We start from the raw sequence: 26,063 nt of genomic DNA, 5'->3' as shown, positions 1-26,063 counted from the left end.
AGTAGTCCCAAATTCTTCATGGAAAACAAAGTACCCAGCTTTTGAATTAACTGAATTATGTGAGAAGAACTGTTGCCAGTAATCAGAATATCATCCACGTAGATGAGCAGGATAAGATGCACCCCTTTTTGGTTGAACACAAACAAACTATAATCAGAAGTTGATTCCTGAAAACCAAGTTGAAGCAGGAAGTCTGAAAACCTCTGAAACCATGCCCTCGGAGCCTGTTTAAGACCGTAAATGCTCCGTTGAAGTTTACAAACATGATTGGGTAACTGTTGACCAACAAACCCGATGGTTGACGCATGTAAACTTCTTCGTTCAAGAAACCATGCAGAAACACATTTTGGACGTCAAGCTGCCTAACTTGCCAACCTTTTGAAACTGCAAGACTTAAAATAAGCCTAATGGTGCTGTGTTTAACCACTGGACTAAAGGTCTCATTATAATCCACACCAGTCTTCTGATGAAAACCATTTGCGACAAGGCGAGCCTTATAGCGCTCAATTGTTCCATCTGCACGTCTTTTCAATTTGAACACCCATTTACTTGGGAGCAAATTCATCTTTGGATGAAACGGGACCAAACTCCACGTGCCACATCGTTGTAGCGCATTAAATTCCTATACCATGGCATTTCTCCAGTCCTGGGACTTGACAGCTTGACTGAAACAAGTCGGTTCAATTGGAAACTTGTCAACAGTTACATGCATAGCATATTTAGGGTTAGGTTTTTGGATGCCAGACTTTGAGCGTGTAGTCATGCGATGGCCATTATTTTCTGACAGCACTTGTACTGATTCCATGGATACCATAGCTTGTTCATTTGAAGGTATGGGTGATGACAGAGGTAAGGACGACACGAGTGTAGTGGAAACTGGACTCGATGAGACAACTGAAGGGTTTGGGACAGGTTCAGTCGGTGCGGTGGGTGGGGCAGGTTGAAACTGTGTGGTGTTTGGAGGTAAGGACAACACGGGCGTAGTGGAGGCTGGACTGGATGAGACAATTGAAGGGTTTGGGACAGGTTCAGACTGTGCAGTGGATGGTAAAGAAATAATTTCATTAAAAGGACAATTTTGACGGACAGGAATAACAGGTACATTAGGTGAGTGAGATAAAGGAGACGTGCTGATATCATCAAAATTAAATAATACCACGGGAGAGTTAAATGTACCTGAATCGACGACATTTTCTGAGGTAGATGTGAGTCCCTTAAAAGGGAAAGAGTCCTCATCGAATAGGACATTGCGAGACAAGTAAATTCGTCTTGTGGACAATTCCAAACATTTGTAGCCTTGGTGATTCAGTGAATAACCTAAGAAAACACAAGCTTTTGATTTTGGTTGCAGTTTATGTTGTGTGTATGGGACTAACCATGGAAAACATCGACAACCAAACACTTTCAACATGTCATACTTTGGAACTCTTTTAAACAACTTCTCATAAGGTGACATATTGGATAAAAGTTTTGTTGGCATGCGATTTATCAGGTACGTAGCTGTAGAACAAGCATCAAACCAAAACTTATTAGGAACGTGAGATTGAGAAAGCATAACTATACTGGTTTCAACAATATGGCGATGTTTCCTTTCTGCAAGTCCATTTTGTTCAGGATGTTTTGGGCATGAAAAACGTTGTGAAATCCCACTGTCAGAAAGAAACTGTTGAAAAGCACGACTTTTATATTCCCCCCTTCATCACATTGAAGGGTTTTAATTGCAAGATTAAACATGTTCTCGACAGTGGCTTTAAATTTTACAAATATCTCAAAAACTTCACTTTTATTTTTCATGGGAAAAATCCAAGAATACCTAGAGTAGTCATCCACAAACAACACATAGTAACGAAAATTTTCATTAGAAATAACTGGAGAAGACCAGACATCAGAGTGCAAAAGTTCCAATGGAAACGAAGAAACAGACTCGGACAAATTGAAAGGTAACTTTTTACTCTTGCCTAAGGGACATGACTCACAAAAGCTTACATGAGGAGTACCATGAATTGGTACTAGTTTATTGGAAATTAAAAACTTAATTATTGAGTTGGCAGGATGACCAAGTCTAGCATGCCATTTTTGCACTGAACACCGTACCCCTACCAAGGCTGACATTGAAGACTGGAACCGTCCACTGCCATTTGGAAATGGGTATAACCCATTCTCACATCTCCCTCGGAAAAGCGTCTTCCGAGTCTTGAGGTCCTGAACAAGAAAAAAAGATGGGAATATTAGCAGGTAGCAATTGTTGTCTAAAGTAAACCTATGGGCAGATATGATGTTTTGAGAAGCAGTGGGGCAGTGAAGAACGTCATTCAAATCAAAAGAACAAGCTTTAGTATTTAGTTGTTGGGAACCAAAATGAGAAATAGTGATGCCAGAATCATTACCTACACCCCCCAATAGTTTCATTACCATTGTACTCTTTGGGATTAACCAAGTTTTGAAGGTCAGGAGTGACATGTGCATTCGCACCACTGTCTAACAGCCAGGTACCATTGGATTGCTTGTTGAGAGTAATAGGCGAGGAGGACATGGCTGTGAGTTTGTGTGGAATACAAAAACCCTACAAACTAGGAATATCAGAAAAGATAGGAGTTGGATCAAAATCACAACTCCTCAAATCTTGGTGAGAACAGCTGGAGCTTGACTTCGTCTAACACTTTTTTACCTGCATATCCTCACACGCTCCTTCACGTGTGACAAATTTTCAGACTGTTTTTGACAACATAAATCATGTAATGTTGAGCACGTGGGCCAAGCTACTATGATATTATTAAGAAAGTTGAGGAATTGGCAATATGAGGAGTAACTGAACATCTTATTTCTTGTAAGGAATTTCCTTTCAACGATGTGAGACTCTTTTATCTTCACATCCTCAAAGTTAAGTTTGTTGGGTTTGTTGAGAGGTGAGGTTTTTCTTCTTTTTGTTTATGAAAAAGAGTAATTGTTTCAGGTTGTCTTCACGATCACCCCGTTTAATTTTGTTCAAGTTCGTCTCCATTAAACATTTAGAAGATGCTCTAAGTGGTCATATCACTGAACTCATGAACCATTTGACAGCTTGATCGTAGAAGTAGCCATGCATTGTGAAATGGTTGGTGTCAGTCAAGGAAACAAAAGCGCCCTTGGACATGTTACACTGGTAATCCTTAGTTCCTTTTCTTTTACTCTCTGTTCTGTCATATTGTCATTGCATGCTAGATCTCTGAGCTTGGCATTGTTGGCAAACAGTTTTGTATCTATTATTTCCTTAGTTGATTCGTTAGTTGTGTTTCAGTAGTTGGATATTATCTTACGATTCGTACTTTAACTTGTTAGGATCATTGATTTCTAATACTCCAGTTTCATGGCAGGTAAATAGATGGGGAAATGTTGTATATGATGAGTTTGTTCGCCCGGTAGAAAGCGTTGTTGATTTTCTTACTGAAATAAGTGGCATTCGTCCCCGATACTTGAGAAAAGGTTGACTTTTATTTGTATTTATATTGAATGCAGGTGTTCTTCATTAGTCATAAGTTCAGCTATTAAGCCTATTATATTATGTCAAGTTGGTCTTCAGTTTATTTATTAACTTGTAAGAGTTAAAAGAACATATTTCTGAAAATCATTCTTTCAGTGATGGAACGTCTCGTGCATCTTTGTTATCTGCAGCAAAGGATTTTCGAATTGTTCAGAAAAAAAGTGGCAGAGTTGATCAAAGGGAGAATTCTTGTGGGCCACGCATGGCGCAATGATCTTAAGGTATCTGGCTTTCTAACATGGTCGTGTAAAGTACCAGATGTGATTCTTTCATCTGATGGTTTGACTTAAACAGGCATTGCTTTTAAGTCATCCCAAGGAGGACAACAGGGATACATTAGAGTATGAACCGTTTATGAGGTAATTTTTTCTTTCTTTAATACTTCTTCAAACATCAAAATTGTGCCGATCGTCTTGAAGTATTATGATGTGTCCTCATGATATCTGTGGTTGGGGAAGCAGGGGGAAGGGTCCAGAAGGGCACTTCGGCGTCTTGCAGCTGAGTTTCTTGACGTCAAGATCCAAAATGGAGAGCACTGCCCTGTTAGTAATTTGATTCTTAGATGATGATTATTGATCGTTTTTCTTAATACAGTTCGGTATTCTTATTGCAATGTCTGTACTGCATCTTAAGCATTAGGAATGTAGGATATTGATTTCAAAACTTCCACTGAAATGTGACAAGGCTTATCAAAATTCAAAAGGAACAACGCTATACAACCCGACTTTTTATCCCGACATTTCTTTCCCATGCTCATATCGGGTTTGACACATTGTTCTTCTTTTATTGCAATTATGTGCATGTAAGTTGGGGAAAGAAAAGGTGGGATAAATATCATTTTCCTATCAAAACTTTGAATTGGTGTAGATGTTTTTATGCCAAACTGATGTATTACCTGCTTGGCTGTCGTCCTGGTAGTCGTTTTGCTCCATTTCTTAATGTGTTTCAGGGTTTATATTAATTAACTTTCAATTCTTATGTGTTTCTGCATATTATATGTCATTGGCTTCTCATGAACAAAATTTGTTGAAACTTTGCAAATGGTCTAACTGATGATACTGTTTTAGATAGAAAATGCTTGCTCTACAATGGTGCTTTATCAGAAAAACAGAAAAGCATGGGGAAAGAGAGTTAAAGATCAAATTAAGCTCAAACAAAAGCAGAAAAAACGCAAGCCTAAAAGGAAGCGGGCGAAGGGAGATGAATTGGAAACTGATGATGCAGAAACGGAATCCTAGTACTAACTTTGTGTTTGCAGTTCCATTTTCAATTTGGAAGAGAAGGAAGCACAAAATCGGTGGACTACCAGACAATTTCCGTCACCAAACAGAGCTACTCGTAGTCTCAAGGGCTTCGTCGTTAACTTTCCAATTGATCAGAAGATTTTCCTTCATCACCATTCTTTCTCCCATAGTCGAAAACTTCCATTTTTGTCTGCTAAATTTTATTTGATATGTGATCTTTTGGTAAATCTATGTACCAACAAAATACATGCTGTAAAATCATTGCTTTAAGGTACAATTCCCAACCCGCCCCCCTTTAAATTGAATTGTTAGTGCAGCATTGATCTTAAATTTTCATCAGAGTAAATGATTGCAGGATAAACTTGTGGATCTGCCCCTGTTTTGTAAAACTTTCATGTACATGGGATGCTACGGAGGTGGTATCACCAGTCACATAGTGCAACATGAGAAAGTTAATAAAACGTACAAACTTCCACAACAACAACAAAGCCTTATTCTACTAAGCAGAGTGTGCTATATGAATTCTAAAACGTCATTGCGCTCGGTTTCGTGCCATGTCTTCTGTAAGATCCAAGTAGTCCAAGTATTTTCTTAGAGTCTCTTTTTGAGTCTTCCAAGGTCTTTATTTACCCCTTCGGCCCTAAGCATCTGTCTCGTAATCACATCTTATAACCAGAGCGTCTGTGTATCTTTGTTTCACATGTTCAAACCACTTTAGCCAAAAATAAATGATTTAGTTCCACAATATATTTTCTTCCAAGACACTATCTGTTTTTAAATTTTATTAGTGTTTATTAATACAAGTAAATTAATGATGATACACCAACTTAATGAGGAAAATAAATTATTTACACGCATCGAGTTTATCGTTGTCATAACGTCTCATTCGTACATAAAAATTTACAAATCGATCCTTGAAAGAGGGTCTCGCTAGCGGATTGGGAGTGGCACCTCGGTTCGAATTTGGCATGATCGGTGGTTAGATCGTCCCCATCTGTTTAGACCTATCATGCCTTCCTCATCGTTTCCTGGAGTAGAGTTCGCTGCAGATTTAATTGTCACGGAATCGGTGTCTTGGAACTATGATTTGGTGAATGCTTTATTTCCTCCATCGGAACCAGCTTTGATTCTTGCTACTCCACCAAGTTGAAGTTTGCCCACGGATAAGCTAATATGGCATTACGATGCGAAAAGTGTGTTCTCAGTAAAGAACGCTTACAAGATTGCTTTTACTCGTCGTTTTGAGGCCTCTTCTTCGCATTCAGTTTCGAGGGGAGTTCCGGTTTGGAAAGCTTTATGGAAGGCTACTGTCCCGGGCAAAGTTCAAATGTGAGTTTGGAGGGTATGCAGAGACATTTTGCCCACTCATGCTAATCTGGTAACCAAGGGAATTGTGGTGGATAATTTATGTCTTTTTTGTAGTTCCTTTTCGGAGTTGACGCTACAAGTTTTCACTGTTTGTCCATTTGCTCGTGCAATGTATGATGCCTCTCAACTAAATCTGGGATTGAGACTTCCGGCAAATGCTTCTTTGTGTGATTGGTTGTCATTATGTGTGGATCAGGTTTCTTAAAGTCAGTTTGCACTACTGCTTATGATTATACATGGCATTTGGCATGCTAGAAATGCCTTGCTTTGGGAGAATAAGGTGGCGAACCCAGCCTTAGTCTCTCATATTTCCAAATTGCAGTTGTCGAAGTTTATTAAAGCTAGGCCTGGCCTTGTTTCACGTCCCCTACAGGTGCTGAAGCGTTGGAGTCCCCCTCTGGCTGGATGGGTGAAAATCAATGTTGATGGTTCTTTCCTCTCTAGGTCGAATGTGGGCGGTGTAGGAGGGGTATTTCGTGACGAAACCGGTAGCTATGCTGGGGGTTTTGTTTGCCAAATACCATATGCATCGTGCTTCACTATGGTAAAGTTTCTGGCAGTCCGTGAGGGAATTCGCTGGGCAGCGGAAAGGAATTTAGATTGCATTATTGCGGAATGTGACTCGTTGCAGGTGGTTCAAGTTGTTGGCAGCCGATTCTAGGGGTCTGCTCCTATGGATCTTCTAGCGGATGGCATTCGTGCTAGTTTGCGAACCTTTGTGGATTCATGAGTTTGTTATGTGCGCCGTTCTGCGAATGCTGCGGCACATGGTATAGCCAAATTGGTTATATCTTTTCCTATTGAGTTTTGTTGATTTGAAAAGCCTCTGGATCCGATTGTGGAGGCCCTCGTTGATGTTGTTTGATTTTTTTTGATTCAATAAAAGTTATTGATTCTCTTCAAAAAAAAAAAATAATAATAATAATAATAATTTAGACTTTGTTATTAGTTCAAAACTTCATGCGGCAGTAAAACCGGTTTCGCGTAAGTTTATCCGAGATACGTATTTGACCTTTGGCTGTTTAAAAATGAAAAATATTTCTTACGTGGCAAAACCGCAAGCGTTTGCCCATAAATAGAGAGTAGAGACCGCCCTTGTTTTCCTCAGCAGGAAATATAGCGTGTTTTGTAGACCAATCATACGATTTAGCAGCGCGCCTTCTCACTTCCAGGTACGATCTTTCTTTCTCCCTCCTCTATCTCCGTTCTAGGGTTCGTAATTTTAGGGTTTCTTTAATTCAATTCTCACATAATTCTAAGCTGCTGTCAAATTTGGGGTCTTCTTTCTTCCTTCATCGTATGTTAATTTCCCCTTTTCTACTTCAATTTTGTTTCTTTCACTGTAATTTTTCTAGGGTTTTTGGCCACCTTTTAGAATTTTTCTTTTCTATTTCATATATTGCGAAATTTGGAATTTGGGTAGCATGTTTTCTGCTGCAAAATTTCGTTCTTGATACAATTAACAACAAACACTTTTCTTTCAATTCCAATGGTTTTTAGGGCTTAATGTCTTCGGAAACCCAGTAGTCGCTTTCTCCTTGTACTTTTCATGCATTTGAATATCGCAGCATTGCGATAATTTTTTTACACGAAATAGTTTAAAACCTCTCTATGCGCACTCGGCACTCCGCTGCACACAAAGGGTTTATGTAATTGTTGATTGGATCATATTCTCTAAAATGATGGTAGGGATTGCACCATCTATCTATGTGGGGTGCTCAGGTGAACTGGTGGCTGTATGTATTTGTTAGTATCTTGTATGCGAACTGACGGGTTAAATTATGACAACAGGACAGAATTTTTTTGAGAAATGGGCAAGAGAAAGGCCAAGGCAAAGCCTGCAGCTAGGAAGCGAACGGACAAGCTGGATACAGTTTTCTGTTGCCCTTTCTGCAACCATGGGAGCAGCGTTGAGTGTCGCATGTAAGTTTTTATTTAATCTGTTTTTGCTCATGTTTTGGTGTATGTAACTTCTTAGGAAGTATTGAGTTCCGCTGGTTCTTGTAATTTCTATGGTACTGCTGATGAGTGTGGTTTTGTCGCTTACGTATGAGAATTATGGTCTGTCACATATGGTGCGAGAATTGGTCTATGCCATTGTGGATAATGTGTCACTGTATTACATTTCCTTTTCCACTTTTGAGTTTCATTTACAAACTAGCATCTGATTGGGTAGCGTACTTGCACATGTATCTTCTCTCACTTTGTATCAAATTGAAATTAAGTTATTTGGTTTCAGTGACATGAAAAACTTGATTGGCGAGGCTATCTGTTGCATTTGCCAAGAGAATTTCAGCACAACTGTCACAGGTATGTCAAATACTTTACTCTTGTCTTAATTTACCATTGGGGCGTAGTGTTAGTATAACAGGATGGAAAGATCATTATAACACATAAATCTCAGATGTAGGAGATGTAGTGAGGTTTAGGTAAATCATTCAAAATGGAAATATGTTTCTGAACAGACTTGTGAATATTTTGATCACAAGGTATGGATTGTAATGGTATATGGACAGAAAAAGGACGGCATTAGGAAATTTGTGGATAACTTGATTAAAATTTTTATTTCAAATGTCTATCAACCTCAAATTGGTAAACTAGATAGGAAGTTCCTCTAGGTTGTAGGAAAAAGTGGTAGATCTGGTTTTAACTCACTTCTTTGTTTAGATACTTCTCTTGTTTTTCATATAGGGACTGCCTTATCCATATGTATTCGTAGTTATTGATATATTTTTTGTTTGTTTTTTTCAGCTTTGACTGAACCAATAGACATGTAAGTAGAAATTCATATGAATTTGTTCTTATTATTTTCCGGCTAGTGGGTTTATTAAAACTTAGTTTCTCTTTTCCTTTACCTGTGTTCTTGACCATAAAATTTTCGATTACAGATACAGCGAATGGATAGACGAATGCGAGAGGGTCAACACTGTCGATGATGACGGTGCTTAGGTGGAAAGTTCAGTCGTATTGTAAAGGAAAGAGAGCGCTGGAAGGTTCTGTGCCCTTGTGTCCAATTAAGTACTAACGAACCTTATTCGTGCTTTGGTTGTGAACGTAGTAGTTTTGAACCTATGCAGGCAAATGTATATTGATATCGTTCTGTTTATTGAGTGAGCATATATAAATACATGTACTGTAACATACTCGTAACGTTATGCGATAATGGAATAAATAAGATATCGTGTTGCTGTCCGTTTGCTTCAATTTACCTGTTGGTGGCGGTTCTTTCAGCTAGTGTTCATGCTTTTCCGGTGAGGGTTGATGTGGATGATTAGTCACTTGTCTGTCTAGTAATTTCACGCTGATGTGGGCGGCGTGCCAGTGTGATTGCTTACCTCCCATGTATTCTTCTAAGGGCATGTTTACTCTTTAAGGAATCGACGTTTTCGATATGGTCCAGTTTGGTTCACCAGTTCATCGAACCGCTAAACGGAATTGTTAATAGTACGGTTTTATATAAGAAACTAATGATACTCCCTTTTCTGTTTCATGGGTGGCGTTACTCATATTCTTTTTTTATTTTTTATACACTCCTTTCAATTTCCCAATTTCCACTGTTGAATCGTATGGAGTGAAAATGATCAAAGGAATTAATAGAGGGCGTGTAGAAGGTAAAATTGGTATGTGAATAGCATCATCCTATTTGATTTTACCAAGGTTCTAAAATATGCTAATCGGGCGACTGGCTGGAGCCTAGCACTTAGGCGGCTAGGCCCCTAAGCAGATTTAACTAAATCTATCATATTTTGTGTAAATAAGTATTTGCTTATACTTAAAATATATATAATTTTATCATAAACTACAAAATAGAATGCATATATTATGAAGTATTGGAACATAATGAAAACATGTGAAATAATGATATAATGTGTGTTCATTTAAGTATGCAACCAGTATCTTACAATTTATTGGAAAAAAATAAATGCAAAATGGAAGTTATCTATTTTCTGTCTAAATAAGTTGTGACCTAGATGGGTGTCTAGGCAAGTATGGTGGGGCTAGGTGGGCACCTCAGCAGTCTAGGCGCTGTTTCTTAATGTTCAAAAGCCTAAGCATTAATCGGGACGGTGACCAGCCACCTAGTGTCTAGACAGTGCTAGGCGGGAATTTTTAGAACAGTGGATTTTATACACAAATATTAGAGTTCGTTTTTCTTCCATTTCTTTCTTTTACTGCATTTTAAAGAAAGTAATCCTAAGGCTGGAATCCTTACCATAAGGGTCCATTTTGAATAGGTTTCTAAATACAAGGATATCTAGAAATAAAAGGTAAAAATTTAACAATTGTAAAAGATACATTTTGGCTTATTAGTTTTTTACAAAAGTAGCAATTTTTCTTCCATGAACGTGCATCTTCATGATTTTTTTTAAAAAAAAAAGGAAAACTAATGAAAAAGACTTAAAAACTTTGAGTTTTAACGATAAAGGTAAAATAAAAGGTAAAATAAATAGTACCAGATTTAACTTTTTAATGTAAAATTATGGTTTTTTGTTAAAGTGAACAGTACCGCTGACTTTTCGTTAAAACTTCCTAAAAAAAAAGAATGACTAAGATTAAATTTTTTTTTAATAATTATGAAAGTTAAATTTAACGGTTAAAAGATTCGTAATACTATCACGTAGCAGCATGAAAGTCACGTCCAAAATCTAACTAAAAAGCTAAAAGCCTTGCCCCCAAATTTTGGTTTTATTTGGGCTTCAAAAGTACATCGCAAACCAAAAACCCACCTTCTCCCTCCTCTCTCTCTCTCTCTCTCTAAATTTCGGTGGTAACGTTTGTTTCCTTTCCCAGAATTTGCGAGTATAAATTGTTGCGATTTGTCTGTTCCCTCACACTCACATAACGCACTTTTCGAAAACCCACCTCTCCTGTCTTCGTCTCTAACTTCCCTTTTGCTTCTTCTGCACAAAATAAACATATCAATTGAAGTTTCTCCTTTGCTCGTTGGAGTTCCACGCGTAGAGAGAGCTGCCATGGGTCGGCCTCCGAGCAACGGAGGCCCTGCCTTCCGCTTCGTCCAGTCCGAGGTACCTTCTCTTCTCCTTCTTCTTCCTCTTGTTCTTCAATTTTGTTCATATTTTGACGATTTTGTTGATTAGGATTGTTGTTTGTGTTTGGGAATCTGCTGCATTTCGAAATTAGAGGTGGAGTTCTTGTTGAGTTTTCGTAGGTTTTTTATTCTTATGTTTGCGCGTGTGCTGAATTTTGAATTGGAGTTGGATTTTGGAAAGTGGGGTTTTCGAAATTTTGTATTTGTAAGTAGAAAATGTCAAATTTCGAACTCAGAGTCGTGATTCTTAAATGGGTCTGTTAGATTTCAGGGGTTTTTTTTCCCCGAACTTTTGGGTTGTGCTTTTGATTCCTGTTTAGGATTTTTTTTTTTTTTTTTTTTTTGGTGATGGTAATTTAAAATTTTGAATGTTTAGAATTCCGTTGATCGATCTTCTGTTTCTTGAAAAATGTTGTTAAAACTCTGTTTGATAAGCTTTTCGTGGTGTAATGCATATGGATCGGATGGTTTGTCTTGCTGGTCTGCTGTAAATAATGCCTTTGTGTATTCAGTTTGTAGTAGGATTTGGCGGGCTCTTTCTGTGGGCATTCCCCGCGGTATCGATACTTAACTAAAATATTTAAAATGGAATAGGCATGGCTTGTGAAATCATGCATCTTTTCACGACTTTATTGCTGTTTAACTAAAAGCACAGGTTGAAACTGAAAGCACCCCTTGGTGATCCCCTTTGCATTTGAAGGGTTTGGGATTGAACATTTAGAGTACATCTCAAATAAACCTTTTGTACCGTTTTTGATTTCTAACATTTAGCTCTCTTCTCAATATCAAATTGGAATCTGCTAACGGTATATGCGTGGTAGGACCATAAAGTCCAGTTTGGATTGTATACCTGTTATTGGTTGTTAGTTTACCCTAATGAGAGCTCTGTATTAGTTAAAAACTTAAAATGCATCCATATTTGCCTAAAATTGTTCTTGGATGTCAATTCTGTTGAAGAGGTAATCATATTTTTCCTCCACACAATCAAATGTTTAAATGCTCTAAAATCAGTTGATGGAATCACAACATATGCAATGTAGGTATAGAAGTAATTATTCATAAGGAAAGGAGAAGTTCCACGAAGGAAATTTTCACTTTTTAACCGTTCCTACCTCTTATATATGCCTATTGCATATCCATATTCCACATGCATATGCATATATGATTGGATTCTGACATTTTTTACCACTAGCCTCCATGTACGTGCTCCGGTGCGTGAAGAGCTTCCTTTAATGTCTTTGTCCACGTGTGCGAAGGCTTTCTTTATTGTCTTTTTCTATGCGCGCTGCGCGCGTTTTATTACTGACTTTTTACATGTTTTGTGTAGAACTTTTTTCGTGCTATATCGAAAGAAAGAATAATGCCAATGAAAATATAACGAATGCATCTAAGATGGAACAATGAGAAATATGAAAACATATAAAGAAACAAAATTAAATCATGAGTGCATGAAAGTGAAATTGAATGCTTTGCAGGACATGTTTATAAATTAAATGGAACTAATATGGAATGCACAATAAACGACTTGAACCACCAAATGAAGTCAAAGACTTTGTACCCGTTTTCATGTTTCATACCGGATTTAATTTTTTAAAATGGTGGTGCACTGGTGCTTGATCTTAGTCTTGTAGTAAACCTTGTTGCTGAAAGTTAAGGCAAGAAATTTAAAAATTGAAAAGCAAACATGGAGATTAAAGAAACGAACTTCCTCTCAGTGGGTTATTGGTTGCAGTGCACTCTTATCAGGAGCTGTTGGGAAATTGCATATAATACCTAGTGGGTTGTGGTACATTTTTATTTTTCTCTTTTTCTTCCTACACAAAAACCATTCGTCAGAGGATTATTATGGATGGTTACTGATTAATTTTTCTTCAAGGTAGTTGCTATTTTAAACCTTAATGACAGCATGTACTAATTGGTCATAATTAGGTTACGGAGATGGAAGCTATTCTGCAACAATACAATAACACAATGCCATCACGTGAAGTGCTTATGGCCCTTGCGGATAAGTTCAGGTGTGCCTTATTTCAGAATTTGAATAGATTATGTTCTTCTAAGCTTAAAAAATATGAGACATTTTTCTTTGGTGTAGTGAATCACCAGAGCGGAAGGGCAAGATTACAGTACAAATGAAACAAGTATGAAAATTTTCCATTTTTCCGTAAAGGAATCTCATTTATTCTGCTTGTAATTTCAAACCAGCTTTATAGGGTTTGAAATTGATATGAAAAAAACATTTTAACTTTATTTCTAATTTACGATCTTCATATATTTATAGGTTTGGAATTGGTTCCAAAATAGGCGATATGCTATTAGGGCAAAATCAAGCAAGGTTCTTGGGAAGTTAGATGTGTCACCTATGTCTCGCGATGATTCGGCTGCAGCAAGAAATGTTCCTCAAGGCCCTCAGCAGATTGCTGCTCCTATACATGCTCCTCCTGGTATGATGGAACCTACTTTATTTTTAGTTTAATATTCTTTCTCATTTTCCTTTGTTGAGGGCTTACTTTTCTGGTGGTATTATATGCTCATGTCACTTGTCTGAACGTGTGTTGGTTATCCTATATTAAAGGTGTTTACTTGAATTTGTTTCTTTAATCATCTGCATATGCCATAATATCTTGGACTTCCTTGTTGCATAGATTTGTGGTCAATTAACATCATTGAAGCTTAATGTTCTAGAAATATTTTAAACCGTATATCCTAATAAAACCATCTTTTGGTCTTTAAGTATATAAGATGTTTCAGATATAACTTACTATAATTATTTACGTTAACTGGTGTGTACATTTGACTGCATTTATGTACAGTCATGAATTGCCAAGGAGGGATGTCGTAATGGAGGAGACGACTCTTATTTTAGGTATTTCTTATTAGTCCAAGTCACTCAGAAAAAGATTTACAGTCAAATTCTGATCAAGGGAGGTTCAGTTTGAAGGTTTAGGAAAATCGATAGCCTAACATTTTTTACCATTGATAAGAGAATTTATCCCCGTACAAATGCTGTGTATCTACTTCTTCTATGAAAGGAAAAGAGAAGAATAGTAGAACTGCTGCAGGTTCTTCTACATTTGAAGATACATGAATTGTGAATAGGTACTAGCCAATAAGAAGGCATTTTTCTTTCAACTTCAGTTCTGTATGAGTCGTATCATGACACATGAGATGGCCTACACATTATCAACTCTCCAAATGTTTTGGATAATATCATATTATCTTCTTATAGCCCAGGATTAAACGCAGAGAACATCAGGACCCTTTTTTCACCATCAAATTTTTATTACTGGTGCACACAAAGTGGTTTGTATTTCGTTTCTTCTTCACTTTAGTGGGAAACATTTCTAATTCTTCAGTTGCAAGCAATAAAAGATTACTATCATAAAAAAGTGTTTGGAGAAAGACAAAGATCATTAGTGTGCCAGAGTTTTTGACAGGAAGTATGTGCTGAATGAAAGGTGTTATATTTAGTAGATGTAAAACAATCTTCTACACTATCATATGTGTAGATGCTTGTATTACATCTATTTGAATGAAAGGCGTTATAAGATAATAAAAAGTTGTCTAACTGCATGGTTCAGCCCAATGAAATGTATATGCTGAAAATATTGTTAGACATTATGCATTGTATGTGCTGAAAGTTATTGTAGAGATTATGCTGACGCCTTGACGCCTTGAGTGTCATTCTATTATTTATTATTATCCAATTATTCTTAGCCACATCAGAAATAACATAGACAATACAATCCCATTTTAAATGCTGCTTAATGTAGACAATAGAAACAGAAGCTGTTGAGGGTGTTACTTTGTACGCCTGTTTTTATCTATCTTTTCAGCATACCTTGGATCTTTCTTGCCCTTATTTTCATTTATTGACCAGTTCCAGGCTCAGGAAAGGTTGTTCCTGAAAATGCTATCCATGAGTTTGAAGCTAAATCGGGGAGGGATGGTGCATGGTCAGTATCTCTTTTCTTTATTTTAATGAGTTCCAGTTACTGGCTTGTTAGTGTTTCTCTCCTTCCAATAATATAATTTTCTTTTGTCAGCAATGATTATCGTTTTTTCAGTAATTGGACTCATAACTGAATTATCATTAGTCTTATGATTTCATTGTCTTTTGTGCTCAGGTATGATGTTGCTAACTTTTTAGCTCATAGAAATTTGGAGACTGGTAATCCGGTAATTTTCTAAGCTCAGATTCCCTTCATGAACGGCAAGTTGTTAAAAAGGACTCAATTATAGATTTTTATTATAAAATTCTCTTTCTACTATAGTTCCTTATTTTTATTAGAAAACCCATTATAGTTTTTTATTATCCTCAAACATTTGCTTGAACCCAAATTGAACTGGTTTTCGATCCCAACTAATACTATGACATATGTTGTAAAATGAATCTTGCTGGCTGTTTCAGGAAGTTCTGGTTCGGTTTGCTGGGTTTGGACCGGAGGAGGATGAGTGGGTTAACGTAAGAAAGCATGTCAGGCAGCGCTCTCTCCCATGTGAATCATCAGAATGTGTTGCAGTACTCCCCGGAGATCTCATACTATGCTTTCAGGTGGCATTCATATTTAATGTCTTTGAAAGAACCATATTAGATCAATGGTTACAAGAAGTTCATTGGCAGAAAGTAAAAGTTGAGAGAAGTTATTTCTGATCAGTTCTTGGGAATTGTATACATTTGAATTTTTCAGGAAGGTAAAGAGCAGGCTTTGTACTTTGATGCCCATGTCCTTGATGCTCAAAGACGACGACATGATGTAAGAGGATGTCGATGTAGGTTTCTAGTGCGCTATGTTCATGATCAGTCCGAGGTATAAAACTGCCTGTGTATTTTCTTATGATTTTGTTTTCCACTTGTTTCAGTCTCTCTTATATTATTTCCTCGTGTTACTGCTGGGAATTGTTTTTAAAGTGGTGTTGTACATAAATCCAGCTTAGGTGTTGACAAGCAGCATGCAAAAGCTATGTGCTCCCTTGAATCAAACTTGAATTTAAAATTTGAAAGAAAATTATACGTTATCTTGACATGCTCTTATGATGAATATTATCTTTTTAATTCTTTCTGAGGGTGTGTCCTTTTGATCACAAAACAATTTTGTCAAAAAATGGGACACTACTAGCCCCGAAAAGCAAGGGAAATTTTTCGTTTTCACTTAATATATGGGGCCACATTGGCATTAAATCCTTCTCCTGCAGGTCATTCTTTAACAATTACTGATTACCATAACCTTTTGTTTTTTGTTCTTAACATTCACTGTGCCAGGAAATTGTTCCATTGAGAAAGGTCTGCCGTCGGCCTGAAACAGATTACAGGTTGCAGCAACTGCATGCTGTGAACGAGGCAATATCAGCAGAGCGGAAAAGTATGGAGCATTTTATGGTTTCTGCTACTTCTGGCGAAATGATGCAAAAGCAGCAGAATGCAGAAGCAGCGCATGTTCCCCCAACTTTTCATGTTACTGCTTCTTTACCCACCCAAGCTACAACTCCAGAATTGAGAAGAACTGACATCAGCACGGTTGTTAGTGCAGGGAATTCTAATGCCCCCGTAAGTAGTACTGCAGTCACAAGCGTGCCGGCTACAGTCACCGCTCCCGGTGGCTCGGTCTCAGGCGTGCCAAAAGGAAATTAGTAGGTTGCTTTTGACAAATTTGTCAGCCCCTTGGTGTCAACACAGTTTTCATCAATGTGTGAACTGAGTATGAGCGTCCCCTGTATACTAATTCTGAATGACAGGACTAGTTGAAGAGTGTTGTGAGAGATTTTATGACTTCAATTGTAGCCTTCAGTTGTTCAATCAAAAAGCTTTCAGTTATGTATTTTGGCAATGCTCCATGAACTGTGGGCCACGTTTCGCGGCGCCCTCTGAACTTTCAATTTGATTTCGAGAAATTTCAATTCCTCTAAACTTTTAATTTGGTTTTGAGCCTCACTAAAATTTCAATTCGTACCAATGTCCTATCAATTGTCACAACTTTTTTGTTAGTTTCACGTGTAAGGAACGTGACGTCAATAAGGGCTATGAGCCACTTTTAGCTCGAATTTGTGTAAAATTTGTCTCCAGTCAAAGGCTAGCTACATATAGCAAGCAATCCCCATGACAGGTCACAACATGTGCATCTCAAGCCAAAATAGAAGGATTTAGCCATGCATAGGTGGAATTGAAAAAATTTAGCCTTACATTATTGTTTAAATATTAATTTTTGAAGGGCTAAAACATACTCAAGGACTACGTTTAGCTTTTCATGATCGGAAATGACCTAATGTAGATTAGTATAGAATTTGCTCGATTTAACAAACAGAAATATTGATAAGTGGTTTGTAACTCAGTTAGTCAAAAGCATTTGTCTTTGCACTCAAAATTTTGTGTTCAAATCTCCCTCCTCGTAATTTGATGAATTTAGTACAAATTATCACATGGCATGTCAAAAACCAAACAGAAATATTGAAAAAAAAGTAATGAAAAATTAGCAAAAATACTAATCCGAAAGCCCAAGCAAATGTGGTCCCTGCAAAATCCAACAAAGCAAAGGCGCCACCACGCACTGTGGAACATAACGACCGAACTCCCTCTCCTTCTCTGCGGACCGAAACAGAGACACGTCTCTCTCTCTCTGTCTCTCTCTCTCACCGAGATTCACTTCCCACGCTTCCTTCTCTCTAAAACCCTTAAATCTCTCTTTCTCTCTCTCTCTCTCTCTCTGATGCACTGAGCCTTTGGGATTCGATCGCAAAGGAACAATGCGAATTCTTAAGTCGCGCAGCTTCAGAGCCACAGTCTCCGGCTCCAATCACCCCCTCAAGGTAGGGTTCCGGCGCTTCGTCACCAGCTGCAGAGCCGTGGTGCTGCCGCGCTTCGGCGGGCCGGAGGTTCTGGAGCTCCGGCCCAATGTCGAAGTCCCTGATCTCAAGCCCCATGAGGTCCTCGTCCGCGCTCGTGCCGCCTCCATCAATCCCCTCGATACCAGAGTGAGTCAAATTTCACCTCTTTCTTTGATTGATCCCTTTGTTGCATTTCCATGCTCCATTTGGTTGCCGAGAAAATAAGGGTAATCAATTGTTTGACTTTCAGCTCATTTTCTCCATTTGTTCTTCAAATCCCAACAATAATTTGAGCTATATTTGTGGCAATCAAATTCTATATGTATATGTGTGTATATATATAATTTGTTTGTAATTCAGCTACTTTTATAATGTACTGGTGCTGCTGAGTCTAGTAGTGGATTGTGTTAATTTTTTGGCACAAAGTCTACATTTTGTGCTTAAATTATTTGGCTTTTACTGATATTAGGTTGTTTAGCCCGAGATATTAACAGCCGTTACTTGGTGATATGTTCATACTTTATAGTTATTTTCTGTTGTAGTGACCAGTTATAAACTAATTTTCAAACCCATATATCATATTTTTTTTCGTTTTCTATCGATTTAATTTTGTTAAAGGACTAACTTTAGTCCTTTAATGTCTTAAAGTTTTTGCCAATATTTTTTCTTACAGTTTCTCTTTTGCTATTGTGACAACCGTTCCATTGGTAACTTGAACCCTTTGATTCAACTCTCCTAAAGTTATTTGGTTATATTTTTGTCATACGGCTGAGGTTGCAGATGATTGCTAGTACAGTTATATTCTGCAGAAAGATTATCTTTGTATTCAGTGTTCTGTTTTTCGAATTCTTTCCAGATTCGATCTGGCTATGGTCGTTCCTTATATGGACCTCTCCTACCTATTATTTTGGGTCGTGATATTAGTGGTGAAGTTGCAGCTGTGGGAAATTCAGTTCGAGGATTGAGTGTGGGACAAGAAGTTTTTGGTGCATTGCATCCTACTGCTGTAAGGGGTACATATTCTGACTATGCAATTTTATCAGAAGAGGAACTTGCACCAAAACCAGCGTCAGTTACACATGTGGTAAATATTCTTGTACTTGGTTTCTACCAAAGAACTGTAAAATGTTACTCATGGTGACCTGTTGGATTTTATTGATTTGGTTTCTCTCTATGTTTCTATTATTCTTCATGCCGTCAAATTTATAATTATGCAAAAAGTTTGTTTGTTCTTTCTTTTTTGTTTATTTATTAATTCGTGAAATACTAGCTTTGAAAGGTTCACTAGCTTCAAAACCCAGTGAAGGGCAAGAGAACAAACATTCAAATTTGAATTTTCCACCTGCACAGCAGAAATAGAATTAGAAACAGTTTTCTTAGTTTAGATTCGTTAGGTGAACTGAAGTAAAAACAACCTGATATGGAACTCAGAGTTGACTACAATTATTAAGCAGCATGTTGCTTCGTGAAAATGGAAAGATAGCAATAAGAGGAATTATCAAATCCTTGTAGGTTAACTAGGGTATGGAAAAGGGGGGGTTGCGTATCAGACATAGAAAATATTGAAATGTAGGGGTTGTTGAAAACTTTTTGTTCTGTTTGTAGTTTTTACTCCCATTGTTGTCTTAGAAAATATTGGAAGTGACTTATAGAGTTATAGGTGTTGAAATTCCATGCAAGATGCAATGTCAATATACTATGTTGTCAGTTCTCTCGTGAGGTGATATATATTGTTATGCTGATGAGAGTTTTAATATTTCAGATTCTGTTAACTGCTTTCTAACAACACAATTTGGCCTTATGTTATTCTGTGTGATTCTAGGAAGCAAGTGCCATTCCTTTTGCTGCTCTGACTGCTTGGCGTGCTCTCATAAGTACTGCTAGGATAGCTGACGGGTATGTTACTGTATCTCAGATATTAACTTCTTTTGACATTTCATGAATTCTTCGTTAAAACTGTTGTCAGCAGATTCTTTCGTTTTTTTTGGGTTACAAAGCCTTTGTCATTTTGACTTGGGTTAGTGATTGTTTTAATCTCCTTTGATCACCCTTTTCTAATTAACAGTATAAGAGAAGGTTGTCTTTGTCTGGATGTTACTTTCATAGTGTTTTTCACTTTACTGCAGTTGAACTTTTTTTGTCCAAATTTTTACCATCTTCCCTGCATATTTTAGGTAAAAAGGGGTAAAAGAAAGTATGACATTTTCAAGTTGCTGTGTCTTTGCTAAACATGGATCAAGAGGCAGCTTAATCTTTTTATTATTTTTTGGTTTGGGTTTGATGTGGATAGTTGTACTTGTACCGTTGGTAGTTGCAATGGTCGAAGGTTGTGATGATATGGTTATTGCATCGTATCTGGGTGGAAGCTGTCATTAACAATTTTGCATCCTTTTGTTACTGCATCTTATCTCTACAGTCAAAGGCTGTTAGTTGTGGGTGGTGGAGGAGCTGTAGGTTTGGCTGCAATTCAGATTTCAATAGGCAGAGGTTGCCATGTTACAACTACCTGCGGAAAGAAAAGTATAGATCGAGTATTGGCAGCTGGTGCTGAGCAGGCTATTGACTATACTGCTGAGGTGATGATGCAATCAACTATTACCTAGCTTTCATTTCATCTCATAAGCTGAGTGAAACTCATATAGAAGTTTGTTTCATATGGGTGTTAATACCAAGAATGATTTCTTCCTTGAGTTAACATGTTGAATTTACAGAACATTGAATTCACAATAAAGGGGAAGTTTGATGCCGTACTGGATACCATTGGTGGGCCAGAGACTGAAAGAATATGCATAAACTTTTTAAAGAGAGGTGGCCACTACATGACACTTCAGGTAGGAGATGGGAACTGTTAGCATTACTTCTCTCAAAGGGACCTTTGATGTTTCCTTTCAGAATTTTTCCGCAAGTGCTCTCAAGGCTTTTTATCCTCATTTTCTTGTAGGGTGACGCAGCATCTTTGAGTGATAGGTATGGGATAGCTATTGGGCTTCCTGTTGCTACAGCTGTTTTACTGAAGAAACAGATTCAGTACCGGTATTCTCACGGAATAGGTAAATCCAACATTTCTTGTTTGGTACATGTTTCATCATGCTGCATACTTTGTTCGTATAGTGACATCTGATGCCCTAAATGTATGTTTTGATATTACCTTTTATCAGGCCTAAGTGTATGTTTGCAATCGGTCTGTACAGCAGTTTTAGGGTAACGTTTAAAATTCTTGCAATTGGACATTAGGTGTTTATTCGTTAAAGTTTGCAAAAGGAACCCATAGACACATATGGAAAGTTGTTGAAGGCATCTTTAGGTTGTTATTTACACGGCTTGTAATTTTTCTGTTGTCGATGTAGAGTACTGGTGGACTTATATGAGAGCCGACTCAGAAGGGTTAGATGAGATCCGAAGGCTGTCTGAAGCGGGAAAGTTGAATATACCAGTGGAGAAAACGTTCCCCATTACTCAAGTGATAGAGGCTCACGAGGCAAAGGAGAAGAAGCAGATCCACGGGAAAATAGTGCTCGAATTTGACTGAAGAAAGTTACACTAGCCTGTACTGGTTTTGCCCCTACACTTTTGCCATTTACCACTCTATTTGCCTTTCTTTCTTGGTTACACTCATACCATTTGTTTGGAGCATCCTAGGCCTTCTCCATACAATAAAAGTTGGAAGCTGTACAGGAGTTGCAAGTTTTAGTTGAAAGTTTTTATATATCCATGTACTTTGAAGTCATTAGCCTTTTCCTCAAAATCGTTAGCCGATAGCTTACGTTAAACATACTGCTAAACATACTGCTTTTTTTGGTGAAAATAGGGAAGGATTGGGCGAGATTAGTTCGTTGTCAACATATCGGTTTAAAGAGACGTGCAATGTTTCATTGTGATTGCAAACTTTTGCTCAATGCGACTAGAAAACCGTACCAATAAAATGAAATCAATTTTGTACATAATCATTATATGTTTCAAGGTACAATGGTACATGCTTTGTACCAATTAATTAGTCTCTCTTTCCCTATGATGCAGAAAAATACAGAACTATTAAGCCACGCTTGGTGACTTAGGATTGAATTTTATCGGAGAATTCATTATATCTTGAAGGAAGAAATGGACGTCAACTCTAAATTTTGTTTAAGTTGGAGGTAGAAGATGAATTAGTTATCAAGAAAGCCTAGACCTACCATTTTGTAGAGAACTAGAAGAGAGAGCTAGTTTTTTTATGACTATCCCATCTATTTCATTTATCGTGGACAAAACTATTACTTTAACGTACATTGAACCAAATGAGTTTTCCAACACAATCCAATCCTAGGCACCAAACATGGCTTTATATTAATGAGTTAGGATTAGGGCATGTATGTAATAGGATGCCTTTCAATGTAACTAAAAGTTAAAACAAAACCAACAGAATGATGGTGGTTTCTGCCTCCTTACAACCGAGTTCGATCTCCATCCTTCACATTAAAGTAGTTTTGAACATCGCGTTATCCAAATTGCAAAAATCAAATAATTTATTTTTTAATTTTTACCTTTGGGGAGAAATAGAACAAGTGAAAGCCACTAACACTACCCACACCAATTATTACCTCCCACATATCCTTATTAATTTATGCCCGTGATCTTCTTCAAGTACTCGATCCGACGGCCTAAAATTGAGAGGGATGTGTGAAAATTAAGAAGGCATGCATGGATAGCATTACCCTAAATCTATTATCTATTTGTGAATTGGTCAAAAAGATAAGAAGAGTTTCCTTCTTAACCTAAGTTACCATTTACTTGCCAGAGAAGTGGTTTTATACTTCCATCCCGCCAATCACTCTTATCTCGCACTCTTTCTTGCTCGTCAAGCATCCAAAATATTTTACACACCCAATAATCTTATACGCACGCACGCATTACAAATCATTGAATCAGAGAGAGAGAGAGAGAGAAAGGGAGGAGAGAGGGAGAGAGGGAGAAGAATGTTTCCATTGTTTAAGCTTGGAACACTAGCCGTACGAACTATTTCGAAACCCATCGCGAATAGGCTCAAAGCCGAGGCCGGCTTGCACCCGCGGTTCCGCGAGTACATCATCAGCCTCGCCCAGGTACGTCTACTCTCTGTTTCGCGCTTTCTTGTAGATGTAATTGCTTTTTAATTCGAGTGATAGTCTAATTTAATCCTAAACTAAATTACGGGAAGGAGAATTCAAACTTGGGTTCAAAAGAGGAGTACTACTCTAGCCTCATTTAGATGTAGTTGATAGATTTTTGCTAGAAGCTCGAGTTTTTAAGCGGGTTCTTCCTTTTTGGTTGGGGACTTTTGTCAAACACCTCAAATCAATTGATGTATTTTGTTAGTATTTGATGTCAATTTTCACCGATGGTCAAGGATCAGCCAAACTTAACTAGCAAGAAGATCACATAGTTTTCGTTCTTCCAACAATTTTCTTCTGTATTTATAAAGTTTATGCACCTTTAAATCGAACAACTGAGTTCGAGAACCCAATTAAAACTCGGTTCCTAAGTTCATTGACTAATGCTCTAATTCACATTGAATTTCGAAGGCCCTCAGAATTCAATATATGAATTCCCATGGATGGTGGCATTTCAACTTTTGTGTTCTTTATCCAAACTATTTCTTGTTTTAAACTGATGTATGATGCAGTAACCCCTGCTACTGTAATCAGGCGAACTATCGTTTCACAACGAATCTCCAAAGACGTCTATATGGACGCGCAACGGATGTTGTGATCCGTCCTCTGGATGAAGCAAAAGCTGTTGGAGCTGCTGCTGAGTTTCTTGGGGAACTTGTTATTTTCTCGGTAACTAGCTGCCGCATTACCTATCCGCTTTTTCAGTGTCTCTAGGTTTCAGAATTGCGTCACCCGTGAGGAAAACCTGTATGGTATGCAGGTTCAGAAATATAAACTTTATGTTTGCTCTTATGTTCTGCATTGATATATTTGATGACATCTTATTTGTTTTTGTAATTAGATTTTTCATATAGGCCACTAGAAACTAATCACAAACGTAAGATTGCGGCTGCTTTGTTTACTTGTAGGTTGCAGGACTCGCTGTTATCTATGAGGTGAACAGAAGTGCTAGATCAGAAGCTAGGAAGGAGGAACAGCGCAAGCAAGAAATAGAGGTAAGCCACAAGCCTTTCTTTACTTTTTTGGAGGGAGGCTTTTGTTCTTGGATTCAGTTCGCGATTTCTTGAAAGGAACGTATATGTAATGCCACAAAAAGAGGAAAAATCTGAGTACCAAGTATAATAGAGGCAGTTCCAATGGGTTTAGAGGTGCTAGGCGAACTATAGTTAGAGTTTTACTTGTAAACCGCGCGTTTTTCTTAATGTGACGTCTTTCTGCAACATGAAGTTGAAGAACGTAAGTCCTGCTCGCCTTGCCTTTGGGTCGGCCCTAAGCCTTAAGTAGTTTGCGGTTGAACAAGAGCTGTCGAAAACTACTAAAAGACGACCCCTTAGGATTTAGCCGTTTAATTTCATGTGATCATCAACTTTTTAATAAAAATCTTCCCTACTTAGTGAAATTTAAAGCACAAGTTGCAGGCTTGCAGCTGTTGTCTGAGTCAACATTCAACCGCAGGGAAGTGATTTTCGTATTCTCTTTTCTGCCCTACACTCATTCCTTCCGTTCTAGCCTTCTGATTAAACATATCAAAGGAGAATCAACGGACAAACAACGAGAGAAGTGCGTAATAAGAAGAAACCAAGAGTCTGAAAATTACCATCCTAATTATATCTCTCTATCTGCTAAGTTAGAAAGATCATGAGTAACTATTGTTCTTTACATTTTGAAAATATAGGGACTGAAGAAAAGGGGGACAGATTTAGAAAAACAAGTGCAATGTCTAAAGGTCAAACTGCAAGAGATGGAGCAACTTGTCCAGAGAAGAAGCTGGCTTGATTTCTTTAAGTTCTGGCACGCCCAGGCAATGTTACAAGACCAAAAGTCTGCAATGTCCTGTGATTTCCTCCATACTGATGCTGCTTCCAAGCTATGAATGGTGTACAGAAATGGAAATTTCGTATTTGTCTTGGAAATCAGCTGTGGTCTGCCTGGAACGAGTTTTGTGTTCCTTGGAACGTGTGCAGGACATGAGTTTAGTCAAATTAGTTAAAGCAATGTCTTCGGCCCAAGTTTGAATCTTTCTCCTCAATGATTTAGATGAATTTAGGTAATTTTTATACCGTTTGTCCCAAATTAAAATGAAAATTATACTATACACTGAAACTTTTAATTGTTAGATTTTGATCATTGTGTCATTGATCAAGGATCTAACGGTTAAAATATCAAGCGTATATCTGTCATAATGTGAAACCAAAATATGAATAAAAGACCAATTTATATGGCACGTGACGTCATGATAATAGTGTATTTGTGTTATGAAAGTTCATCTCCCACTATATGGGAAAGTCTTGGCTATCATCGGGACATTACGAGTGCTATTAAAAATGTGAAATATTTCCAATTGTATGCAAGTTTTGATCACACGGCTGGCTCCTCCAAGGTATAAAATGGCCCTGCAAACTTAGATTTTGGGCTTCCAAGAGTTTAAATCTGAAACCTAAGTGAGAAATCTGCGCCGGTCGTTCGTGAATGACAAAATTTAACATGTCAATATTCAAGCAATTAGTCATTGTCTTAATGAAACTGTGCCATATCACATATGGGCGAGTCAGACAGTACCAACGGCAAAGGGTATGGATGACCTATATCCATAGGGAACCGAGACCCTACCCTTTAAGTTTAGGGGTAGTGCATATTGGCAAATTTGGGATTCGAACCTTGAGGTGTTTCAGTATTAAAAGTTCAAGTTTTTAAAATAGAAACAGAGTACGAAGCGCATAAAAAGAATTTCAGTTTAAACACTAATGCATTTATTCGAATACTAGGAGGGCTTGTTGGCGTAAGCAAAATCATATTGCGCACATGTCAATAGATATAGACATATGCCGATGGGTGATATTAAGAGATTTTGTTAAGTGCTGTTGATACAACATGTCGAAATATACCAAGCAGACATTACATCAAATACTTGATGAACATAAAAAAGATTTGTACCA

General features: G+C 37.6%; 5 protein-coding genes across 7 annotated transcripts; all 5 read left to right on the top strand.

Moving 5' to 3' along the window:
• Window positions 1-3,571: 3,571 nt before the first annotated feature.
• LOC103967112 (RNA exonuclease 4-like) lies at window positions 3,572-4,786 on the top strand. Its single transcript, XM_048586743.1, has 3 exons — window positions 3,572-3,879; window positions 3,981-4,062; window positions 4,588-4,786. Exons 1-3 carry the CDS (start codon window positions 3,875-3,877, stop codon window positions 4,756-4,758), a joined length of 258 nt encoding a protein of 85 aa, XP_048442700.1. The 5' UTR covers window positions 3,572-3,874; the 3' UTR covers window positions 4,759-4,786.
• Window positions 4,787-7,150: 2,364 nt separating this feature from the next.
• Window positions 7,151-9,324, top strand: LOC103932575 (transcription elongation factor 1 homolog). 2 transcript variants are annotated; one of them, XM_009342206.2, is made up of 5 exons: window positions 7,151-7,304; window positions 7,924-8,055; window positions 8,372-8,442; window positions 8,884-8,905; window positions 9,021-9,324. In XM_009342206.2, exons 2-5 carry the CDS (start codon window positions 7,943-7,945, stop codon window positions 9,079-9,081), a joined length of 267 nt encoding a protein of 88 aa, XP_009340481.1. In that variant the 5' UTR covers window positions 7,151-7,304; window positions 7,924-7,942; the 3' UTR covers window positions 9,082-9,324. The 2 variants fall into 2 exon arrangements, with proteins under 2 accessions (XP_009340481.1, XP_048442659.1); XM_048586702.1 differs by lacking the exon at window positions 7,151-7,304 and adding an exon at window positions 7,322-7,429.
• A 1,607-nt stretch (window positions 9,325-10,931) lies between these two features.
• LOC103932583 (protein SAWADEE HOMEODOMAIN HOMOLOG 2) lies at window positions 10,932-16,994 on the top strand. 2 transcript variants are annotated; one of them, XM_009342224.3, is made up of 9 exons: window positions 10,932-11,159; window positions 13,112-13,197; window positions 13,275-13,320; window positions 13,461-13,623; window positions 15,066-15,135; window positions 15,307-15,358; window positions 15,591-15,734; window positions 15,871-15,990; window positions 16,443-16,994. In XM_009342224.3, the coding sequence occupies exons 1-9, from the start codon at window positions 11,106-11,108 to the stop codon at window positions 16,809-16,811; spliced, it is 1,104 nt and encodes a 367-aa protein (XP_009340499.1). In that variant the 5' UTR covers window positions 10,932-11,105; the 3' UTR covers window positions 16,812-16,994. The 2 variants fall into 2 exon arrangements, with proteins under 2 accessions (XP_009340499.1, XP_009340492.1); XM_009342217.3 differs by having other exon boundaries at window positions 10,933-11,159; window positions 15,060-15,135.
• Window positions 16,995-17,800: 806 nt separating this feature from the next.
• LOC103932599 (reticulon-4-interacting protein 1, mitochondrial) lies at window positions 17,801-21,728 on the top strand. The gene is made up of 7 exons (XM_009342232.3): window positions 17,801-18,148; window positions 18,858-19,085; window positions 19,824-19,897; window positions 20,418-20,577; window positions 20,713-20,832; window positions 20,943-21,051; window positions 21,349-21,728. The coding sequence occupies exons 1-7, from the start codon at window positions 17,921-17,923 to the stop codon at window positions 21,528-21,530; spliced, it is 1,101 nt and encodes a 366-aa protein (XP_009340507.1). The 5' UTR covers window positions 17,801-17,920; the 3' UTR covers window positions 21,531-21,728.
• Window positions 21,729-21,865: 137 nt separating this feature from the next.
• Window positions 21,866-24,591, top strand: LOC103933304 (OPA3-like protein). The gene is made up of 3 exons (XM_009342993.2): window positions 21,866-23,079; window positions 23,662-23,796; window positions 24,036-24,591. The coding sequence occupies exons 1-3, from the start codon at window positions 22,954-22,956 to the stop codon at window positions 24,192-24,194; spliced, it is 420 nt and encodes a 139-aa protein (XP_009341268.2). The 5' UTR covers window positions 21,866-22,953; the 3' UTR covers window positions 24,195-24,591.
• Window positions 24,592-26,063: the final 1,472 nt, after the last annotated feature.

This window comes from the organism of the source record quoted next, unplaced genomic scaffold (genome assembly GCF_019419815.1).
Source record: "Pyrus x bretschneideri cultivar Hongxiangsu unplaced genomic scaffold, Pyrus_bretschneideri_v1 Contig25, whole genome shotgun sequence".
Taxonomy (NCBI): domain Eukaryota; kingdom Viridiplantae; phylum Streptophyta; class Magnoliopsida; order Rosales; family Rosaceae; genus Pyrus; species Pyrus x bretschneideri.
Note: the sequence above shows the minus strand (reverse complement) of the source record. Positions and strands in the feature narration are given on the sequence as shown.

Coding starts and splice junctions, on each gene's coding strand:
- LOC103932575 (XM_009342206.2), top strand. CDS start 7,943: ATGGGCAAGAGAAAGGCCAAGGCAAAGCCTGCAGCTAGGAAGCGAACG. Junction 8,056..8,371: donor AGCAGCGTTGAGTGTCGCAT/GTAAGTTTTTAT, acceptor ATTTGGTTTCAG/TGACATGAAAAACTTGATTG. Junction 8,906..9,020: donor TTGACTGAACCAATAGACAT/GTAAGTAGAAAT, acceptor TTTCGATTACAG/ATACAGCGAATGGATAGACG.
- LOC103933304 (XM_009342993.2), top strand. CDS start 22,954: ATGTTTCCATTGTTTAAGCTTGGAACACTAGCCGTACGAACTATTTCG. Junction 23,080..23,661: donor ACATCATCAGCCTCGCCCAG/GTACGTCTACTC, acceptor TACTGTAATCAG/GCGAACTATCGTTTCACAAC. Junction 23,797..24,035: donor GGGAACTTGTTATTTTCTCG/GTAACTAGCTGC, acceptor GTTTACTTGTAG/GTTGCAGGACTCGCTGTTAT.
- LOC103932599 (XM_009342232.3), top strand. CDS start 17,921: ATGCGAATTCTTAAGTCGCGCAGCTTCAGAGCCACAGTCTCCGGCTCC. Junction 19,086..19,823: donor CAGCGTCAGTTACACATGTG/GTAAATATTCTT, acceptor GTGTGATTCTAG/GAAGCAAGTGCCATTCCTTT. Junction 20,833..20,942: donor GCCACTACATGACACTTCAG/GTAGGAGATGGG, acceptor ATTTTCTTGTAG/GGTGACGCAGCATCTTTGAG.
- LOC103932583 (XM_009342217.3), top strand. CDS start 11,106: ATGGGTCGGCCTCCGAGCAACGGAGGCCCTGCCTTCCGCTTCGTCCAG. Junction 11,160..13,111: donor TCCGCTTCGTCCAGTCCGAG/GTACCTTCTCTT, acceptor GGTCATAATTAG/GTTACGGAGATGGAAGCTAT. Junction 15,735..15,870: donor ATCTCATACTATGCTTTCAG/GTGGCATTCATA, acceptor TGAATTTTTCAG/GAAGGTAAAGAGCAGGCTTT.
- LOC103967112 (XM_048586743.1), top strand. Junction 4,063..4,587: donor AAAATGGAGAGCACTGCCCT/GTTAGTAATTTG, acceptor ATACTGTTTTAG/ATAGAAAATGCTTGCTCTAC.